This window comes from Sporothrix brasiliensis, assembly GCF_000820605.1.
Source record: "Sporothrix brasiliensis 5110 chromosome Unknown Cont21, whole genome shotgun sequence".
NCBI classification, from domain to species: Eukaryota; Fungi; Ascomycota; class Sordariomycetes; order Ophiostomatales; family Ophiostomataceae; genus Sporothrix; species Sporothrix brasiliensis.
In genome coordinates, this window is record NW_024467140.1 from 481,618 (window position 1) to 490,952 (window position 9,335).

Sequence of the window (9,335 nt, forward strand, 5' to 3'; positions counted from 1 at the left end):
AGCGCAAGATATCATACCTCGCTCGTAATTCGTGATTCGCAGGCGCAATGCGTCTAAAGGAGAAGTCCGTCTTTTTAGGCAACTGGTGGGGGGGGGGGGGGGGGGGCGCTAGTATGTCTATTAGTGGGCAAATAGCGCCGGGCAGTGATACCCAAAGCAAAACTGTTCTGTCTCGGGGACTGCTGCGTCGTTCCTGCCTTGCAACGTGAGAACGACGACGCTCACGTATTATTTGTAAGATACAGGCTCTGTTTCATGCATGAAGCGAAATATCTTACGCTAGTCGACGAAACAGAAGCACAAAGGGCCTCCCTGTCGAGCCATTTCCAGCGGCACAAGTGAGCTGATGTCAAATCAGCAGCAGCGGCGACGGCGCAACTATGTTGGCCGGCCCGGTGAGGGAGGGCTCTCGAAGAAATTGACTTGTGTCGTATTCAGGGCATATTGACAAAGCAGAAATCTCACTGCGCCCTTTGTCGAAGCCCACGCTGAAAAATCGCCACAGCGTGTGCCAAGCAGTCCAGGATATGGCAGCCGAGCATTTCCTCTGCTGTATGCACGACGTATACATATGCACGTCTTGTGTTCCCATGTGCCATGCTGTTCAACAAGGGGATTGAGGGCCTCCTAGGTTGCCCTTGCACAGCGGCAGACATGAGGACAAGCACACCCACCATCCAACCTGGCGGGGACGTTAGGTGCAGAGCCAGCTCTACTTCGTACCTTCCCGTTGCCGCGGGTGTGAGGACAAAGGCCGTGTGAAGGCTGTGTGTGTAGCGGAGGACAACACAACGGGACAGTGGGGACAGTGGGGACAGTGGTGGAGTGGGCGGGGGAGCGAGTGAATGTATTCAACGCGACCATGATGGGTGGTGTGCTGCGGGTGCTAAAGGAGGACGGGCGGCAGTGGTAAACAAGACGCTGGGGGAGGGGGGGGGGGGACGTAGGGGGGCGAGGGACGGGGGCAGGTATGGGAGGGCTCGGGAAGGCATCCAAAGCTTGTCAAACGGTGTTCGTGCGGGAGCGGGACTGGACAGGCATGGTGGTCTGGCGTGCAGGGCGGCGCAAATGTTGGCTGCATGGGAACGATGGCATTTTCCGCCCAAACTCAGGTAGCAAGTAGCGGCAATGCAGTGTGGTGTGGACGGGAGGGTCGATGGGAAGGTGAGGGGCAGCGATGATCGTTTTCTACCCTTGAGCGGCAAGTGCCTGAACGTCACCACCTGGCTGACCTTCACACAGGAAAGACTGAAGAATGCTTCTTTAGAGATGGTGGTGTGAAGGTTTGTGTCCAGGCCCCTGTCTCCTGCAACGACACAACCATGCTGTATTACGTTATGGCACAAGAGGGCAACATCAGTCTCGACTAGCAATGCAACTCGACAACATCGTTTCCCATGGGCAACAGTCCACATGCGCCGAGTGAACAGATGTTCGTGCTAAACTTTGTGGCCAAATATAGAAGCAGATACTAGTTGACGATCGTCTCTACTCGTTCATTGATTCGCTTTCTTTGTCGGTGTGTCAGAGGTCATGTGGGAAAGGTTGGAAGAGCCATGCGCAAAACAAGAGGGAGTCGGAGGGCCGACCGAAACAAGGCCGCAAGGGATGGCAACGTGCTGACATTCGTCATTCATAATGCAGGCAAAGTCTTGCTTCAACCACGGCTGATTTGGAAATTGGTGCAGTTGACCGAGTACGTCTAGGTGCTTTCGGCAAGGCACAAACTTGCGTGAAAAGGCCGTCCACAGGAAAGATGCCACACCCCGTAAAACAGATGGACCTTTTTGTGCGTACCCCTGGAGGGGATTTCGGAAGCAGGAATGTCGTACCCGCTCCTCATGATGCACCGTAAGGCACGAAATGGTCGGGGCAATGTTGTTTCGGAGCACAGAAAAAGGACAGCAACAGGACGAGAGAGCCAGCTTTTTCGTCCATAAAATGTCCGTTTCATTCGCAGACAGTGCTCATGTCGCACAGCAAGCAACAGGGGAAGGGAGACTGAGCAGAGGGAAGGAAAGTAACAAAGGCGAGGAAGTAGTGGGAGGTCGAAATCGTGTTAACTGTTTGGTTGGAAACGACCGACGGAACAAAAAAAAATACGCAAGGCTCCGGGGCGCAACTCGTGCACGTCATACATCGTATGAAAATGGAAGCTGCCAAAAGAGCAGAAGAGGAGGCTCATCGAGAATAACGTACTTGACGAGAGTGAGCGAATCCGTGCCAAGTTGTCGCTGTAACGAGCCCTATCGGCTTGACTATCAGGTTTGCACGTCAGAATTAGGAAAGTGCCCGCTTGTACGATGTAGTCTTATGTCGTAGTCCGTGCTGTGGGAGTGCTGGACGAAACCAGAGGCTAAGAAGATAATCGTTTGGCTCGACTGACCTGTGACAAGGGTAGGGGCAGAAGCGACCAGGGTAGAGTCTCCACCCATGATTGGCCCGAGCGCGACCTGTCAAAGAGAGCGCGCCGTTAAAGATCGCAAAGTCAGAGAAGGCGATAGTGGCGATGGAGCACAATTAAGCCGTGGAGCACGACGGAGGACGTATTCGACAGGCCGGAATACGGATGCCGATGGGCGAGGAGCCAGTTACGGAAGCACCTTATACTCCCGTGGAACTCTCCTATCTGGACGAGAAAGCCCGTTGTTGCTCTCCTGTGGGCCGTACAGAGCGGTCGATGCGTTTTGAAAGACCACCGTATCTTACAACATACAACATGCCTCCGCCGTTCGAGGTACGCCGGTCAGAAGAGACGACGGATAAGGCGAGAGAGGGAGAAAAGGACTCAATAAACCCATATGCCTAGACGTTCTGGGGCATCTTTCGCGTAGTTCAGGAAGGTGCGATACTGGCTGACAAACGGATTTGTCGGCCCTTTTCCTCTGCTGAATAAAAGGGGCAATCACGAGGAAATTAAATGGAAGGCGCGTCTGGTGATTATTATGCAAGCTCTCCATAGCTGCAGGACACACTGAAAGAAAATGCAGCAAGAAAAGGTACTATGGCATGGAACAACAAGCTGTCACGGTCCCGTACCTTTTTTTTCCCTTGATCCTTCGAACACAAGCGGCATGTCGAATTACGAGAAACAACGAGTTACAACGCGACCCAACAAGTGGTGAGAATAGGGAGTTGTGAAGAGTATTTAAAGAGGATATCATTACGCCGTATTACCGGCTACGCCTTCCCAGTGAGTTGGTCAAATCAAAACTAGGCATGACTACTTCTCGGGCGGAAATGGGCTGCTCTTTCCGTTTGCCAACGTTCCCACTTCTTTTTACTTCCGTAAAGGGAGAGAGCGTAGGGGTAACAATAATGGATTGATGCTTTTCTTGCAATACTCCGTTCACATACATACGGAGTGTCGTATGTCGTACCACGTACGAAATAAAGATTGTGTCGTCCAGCCGAACACTTTTGAGCACCTCTCCTCAATCCACCAGTCTCCAGTTTTCCCCCTCTTCCTGGCCTCCTCTTCTCACTCTATTTCTTCTCAAAAAGGAAAACGATGGAACTAAGCACTGTGCCGCTTGGCCTTCCGTCTGGAATTGGTGTCGTCGACGCCTCGCGTTTGCTGGCTTTTACGAGCTTGCGGGCCATTGCGTTGTTCCATTCATTCTTTCCACCCTAATCAGCTTCGGCCTCTACGACAAACCGAGCCAATGAGCATGGATACGCCGCTGATCATCGATATCCTGCTAATCCTAGCTCCTTGCACTCCGAATGGAGCCCTGTCCGGACGGACGTCGGTTGAATGCGTTTGAATGACTCGGAACACACAATAATATTAACGAGCTGAGCTCCTGAGCAGTGGCCACGGTCCGAACATTCATTGTGGACGACCAGATGGATTGCTCTTTGCTAGCGGCCATCGAACAGATACAGACGAGCATCAAGGGAGAGCAGTGGTTGGTTGACACAAGCCATTGTACAAATACCACTCTACAACGTCGCAACTCGCAAGATAAGCACAGTCCTCTTCAGCGCACATACAACACCTTCCGAACAGAGACTACGACGGCACCCAGAACAACACCAGCATGCGTGTTGCGGGAAGGATCTCGGCCATAACCTCTCGATCTTTCGGTCTTCTTGCCCACAAGTCGTATCTTGACTCAATATATACCACCCGAAAAGGGCACAGGGTCATGACTATTCCACTTTACGTCTCCTAATTATCGACATCAGACTCCTTTTTAGTAACCGCATCAACGGCCACGGACCTGACCGAACCGTATCCAGCGCGTCTTCTGAAAGCACATGTGCCCACCGAATTCGATTGGAGCCAAAGCAAGACAGTTGTCGGCAGGTTCACGCCATAGTCTGAGAATCCTGAAAAATGAACATCTAAACTATTGAGGTAAATGACAACGGAAACCAAGGAACACTGCGGCTTTGCGGCGGTTGGGCCTGGCCAAGCCGCAAATATTCTTTTCGACGAAATAAACAATGCAAAACGCCGATAACGTGTCGTCTTTTGTCTCAACGCATAGCTTGTCCTCGGTACCTTAAACAGCGTATATTTCTCCGTGAGCGCAGGGCGTTATTTCCGCGGCTTGCTGTCCCTTCCACCGCCAGACAAAGGAAACAACGGACACGTCGTGATGTTATGCCAAGCTGGGGTCTGTTCGGTTGGTGAAGGAAGGCTGAGCCGGAAAAGCCGCACAACAGCAACTCGTCCACACGCACATGTTTCGCCCTTCGCGGCCAAGTGCCATAGAGACGATATAACTCATACAATCCGGCGCAAACAGTCGGGGTAGTCGACGCACTTGGTATTCCTTGCAAGTCCTCAGTCAAGCAGGGTTCAAGTCTACTCTTGGAAACACATTGTTGCGGTTACTCTACGCACCGAAATGAGTATCTGATAATAGGTGCAGCCCGGACGTAAGTACAACATATATGCGACGGGAAAATTGGAGGGTGAAGGTGTGGGGAGAGTCCAGACGATCTTCCCTTGTCCTCCCATTCCATGGTACCCTGCACGGTCCCCTTCGTGACTCTATTGTTCACTTTCCTTGTCGTCCACCGTCTCATCATTGTGACTGAAATCAACAGAAGCTGACTTGAAGCAGGACGCTGCTGCGAGCACAGACCCCACACTTTAAACCCACAGACCTCACATCCTCACAACATTACGCAACAACATGTGTCTACACAGACGTCGTACAAAGTACGGGCGGAGTAAGACGGACGAGTGCTCTCTTTGAATAACAGTACGACATACGACATACAACATACTTCAGTATCGTTTTCTCTTCAATTTTACGACGGCACGTCGGTTCCCCTCTCTTTATCCACTACATCCGGCCCATGAACACAGAAGCCGAATCAGTAATGTACGGAGTAAGTTTAGACATTCCCAAGAAACAAGAATGAAGTCGTTGCTAGTTTCAGACCATGATGCGGGGTAGTGAACGAACGTCGTACAACTCGAAAAGCAAGCAAAACCGGGCCGGAAGTGTGCACTGTCTTTTCCATCTATCAACGACAATTCCACACTCGCGGGGCACAAGCCCCACGGGATTGCTCAGGTCCAGAAAGAAAGAGACACACAGGCCGGTCTCCAATAGACTCGCACGGCCCAGCAATTTGGGCATCTATGCTCATGTTACTGTCCCGTACGGCAGGTGAGAGGCGTTCGAGTGCAGACACTGCGGACCTTTCCATTTACACAGCTCTCCTGTATGTATGCGATATTGAATTTGCATGGCCAGCCAAGCTCCCTGGTAGACGTGTGTCCCACAGCGGCCAACCAGTAGGTAGAATAAAAAAGAGTGAGGTTTGCACAGCCACCCGGTGGCACCACAGTCGCAGATTCCGCCTCCGCCATTTCTGCTCTTCCGTGGGTGCGTGTACATGTACGACACGCGCTCCTGCAGGTGCCACTTTCTCGGGCGAGGCGGCGAAGAGCAAAAGAAGGCATCCAATGAGCAGTCAAAATGGGCCTGTGCATGACTGGGAGCTGAGAGACAATACCACATACGTGTGAGCACGCGGGTGTGCGTCGCATTGGTGATTGACTGGGACATGTGCAAAATACGTGTATCCGTATGTGTGTGTATGCAAGTGTCCTCTTCATGTCTGTGTAATTCGTTCCTTTTTGCAAAATCCCGAATACCGACGAGGTAGGTACGCTGGCCCATTTTTGTAACTTCTGAGCCACCTGCCCATGGTACTCACCCCCGCCCTGCTGCATTATTCACTGCTCTCACTGTCCAGTGCTTCGTCGTCGTCTGGTGCATCTTCCCGGTCCATGTCGTCATCGCCATCGCCCCCTTCCTCTTCGTCGTCCTCGTCATCTTCGTCGCCCTCTCCCTCTGCTTCTTCCTCTTCATCCTCGTCCTCCTCGTCCTCCTCGTCCTCCTCTTCCTCCTCTTCGTCCCCCTCGCCTTCGGCCATCTCAATGTCCTCTTCATCTACTTCGGCCTCGTCATCCTCACTGTTGGCTTTGCCGGCCTTGGGTGCCCGCTTGACCTTTTTGGCCTGTGGTGGCGCATCGCGGCTCTTTGCGCTGGACGTGCCGGCCGCCTCACCTGCCTCGGACGCAGCGGCAAACGACACATCACCATCGACACCGCCCATAGCACTGACATCAGCATCGTCAGCGCCCTCGCCGTCGCCCTGCTTGTCACCATCGGTGCCCTTCTTTGCGGCCGCTACGCGCTTCCGGTAGTCAGAACGCTTGGACGTCTGGATGTGGGTAAACTCTGGAGGGCTGTCAGTGTGTGCTCAAGTATGTGGTTGTATATCCCTATTGTAACTGGGCCATCGGAGGGACGTACTCGCAAACTCTGCCTCGAGCTGTTCGCGCATGAAGCCAAATTCAATGTCATCGAGTGCGGCAAACACGTCTGCCGGCATGATGGTCTTCTTCCCGGCGTTGGTCGTCAGGGTATTGGCGCTGCATTTGTTAGGTTCGTACTTGGATTTGTACTTGCTAGCAGCAACATTTGGTGGACAGTGGTGCAACGTACGCATTGGCGAGGTGGCTGATGAACACAGTCGCGCTCTTGCTCATGCCCGTAATTGCGCTGCCTTGGATCTGCGTGTTGGGTGGCAGCACGCCCTTGGCCAGCCGTGTGACGATTGAACGTGGCATGTTCAGGTCCTGTGCTCGCGTTAGCTCCACATCTTGACGCCCGGAGGGCCTGTGTCTGTTCGGCAGCGGGGGACAGGGAGGCCGACCTCGATCGTTACCGCATCGTTGTTTCGCGATTTTGGGTGCTCCTTCTCTTTCTCTTTCTCCTTGTCCTTCTCCCTCTCGGCGCCTGGCTTTCCGGAGCTCGTTGGCCGTGTATCGGCTGCCACCGTTGGCTCTACGAGGTCTGACGTAACTTGCACCGCGGTTGGGCTCGGTGCATCTTGTACAGCCGTTGCACGGCTGTCGGCTGCTACCGCAGCCGCGCTTGCACTGGTGTCCGTTTTTCGCGACGCGGCGTCGCTTTTCCGGGGAGGCATATCGGCGCAGGGGAACGGTTTGGGTAGAAGTGGCTGTTCTCTTTCTATCCTGTATCCTGTTTCCTAACAACAATGCCTTTCTGTCTGTCGGCTTGCGCAGTTCCGTGGCAGTTCTGCTAGACGCTCGCCATCAGTTGCGTCTGGTCGTCGAGCTCGTTTAGTTCCCGGGGGATCGTCTGGGCGTCGCCAATCTAGCCCAACGCGCTGTCGATTATATACCGGTGGTCAATTTTATGAGAGGCAAGCTGTTGTCGTCGATCGTTCAGTTCTGGCGTGTGTAAAGAGTTTGTCGCATACTTGACCACGGTGCCATCATATGGTGAGAAATTGCCAGCCAAGACTGCAAGGAGGTTCGAGCAGAAAAGCGGGGCTTGTGAGAAGTCGCGTCCTGGTCGCGTATAGCGGTTTTTGTGGTTGCGGGCGCCGTATCACCGCCAGTGTGCTCCACTCGCTGCGCTGGGGCAAATTTATGTCACAGTGTCATGACAGTTTTTTATTTCGTTTTCATTTACTTTTAACTCATAAAATCTGATTGATTTTTTCTACAGTTTATTTGCGTTATATCGAATTGTCGCATTTTATATCTATATTCTTGGGACGTGAAAGTATAGGAACACGGCTCTTGTCGTGTGTTTAGTTGTTGGTTTGGGCATTAAAATACTATCACATCCTAAGGAAATAAATAAATATCATTCACAACATGTACCTACCTTGCAACGACACCATGTCGCCCAAGCCGCAAAGGTTCAAGTTGCCAGGCCAAATCCTCATATCAGAGGCCCCGTGCCGCGAAGATGCCATCGCCAGGAACAGGAGCCAGAAGATGCCCTTTCTTGTCGCCCGGTGCAAAAACAGAAGAACTGGGGCCCAGATATAAGGTGCTTGAAAAAGAGGCAACTGACAAGAAAGAACTTGAGCAAAGGGGCAACAAAGAGAACAATGCACCGTGGGCAGGATAAAAATCTCCGAACCGTAGATAAAACACGGATGGGGGAAGAGATCTAAACTATCGAGGGCCGAGATGCCCACGACGAGGAAACAAGAAAACATCCCCAAACGTACCAGATATAATGACATTAGAAGCTCCGGCCACGAAGAACGGGGGTGTGAACACACACAGTTCTGCCTAGCCAAGGTCGCAGTAATACAATACGAAAACGGGGGAGACCTTGTGCACAAAACGGCGGAGGTAACCGTTCAGTCGCCGTTTTTATTTCATTCACATGCTTGTCTCGCCCATGATTTCAATTCTACGTAAATATCCAAGCGAACGCGTCCATTCAGACACGAGAACGCCATCGCGGACCAAAGACGGGAATGTGAGGTGCGTAGCAGGGTGAAAACAGAGACCCGGCAGCTTCTGGAATCAGGGAACCAGTTGCACAGCGGTTATGACACCAAGACATCTCTTTCCCTCCCTAGAAACTCAGATTGAAACAGGAGATATGTTCAAAGTGCCAGTGACCCAAAGAAACTGGGCTGTACCATCGCTCCTCGTCCCTGTATCTCGCACGTGCACATCTGGACACAGCCTTTTCACACTTGGATAGCCGTGACACAAAGAGGTAAAGTGCGTCGTTTTCAGACGATTTTTATGGGCCGAAAATAGCATCCTGGAGACTGGGTATCATTAGACCAAAAGTAAAAGACTTAATATCACTCATATAAGCACGGTGGCAGTGTCAAAACATTAATACGAGGGGCCTCTATGCGTGTATATTAGTCTCAATAAGCCTTTTTGCGTCGGGAAGAATGCTCTACGTAGGAGCAGGGTGCTGTTTACGCCGGCTGAATACTGATCCACGATGGATCTCAACCATTCGTCTTTCAGGGCCTCTCGACTCGCTTACTGTTTTTAATAAGTGCTCTTT

General features: G+C 52.2%; 1 protein-coding gene across 1 annotated transcript; it reads right to left on the minus strand.

Annotated features, from left to right (window-relative positions):
- Positions 1-6,201: 6,201 nt before the first annotated feature.
- SPBR_05034 (cbf nf-y family transcription factor) lies at positions 6,202-7,464 on the minus strand (the record flags this gene model as incomplete). Its single annotated transcript, XM_040763311.1, has 4 exons — positions 6,202-6,713; positions 6,789-6,907; positions 6,981-7,114; positions 7,192-7,464. 4 exons carry the CDS (start codon positions 7,462-7,464, stop codon positions 6,202-6,204), a joined length of 1,038 nt encoding a protein of 345 aa, XP_040615188.1.
- Between the last annotated feature and the right edge of the window lie 1,871 nt (positions 7,465-9,335).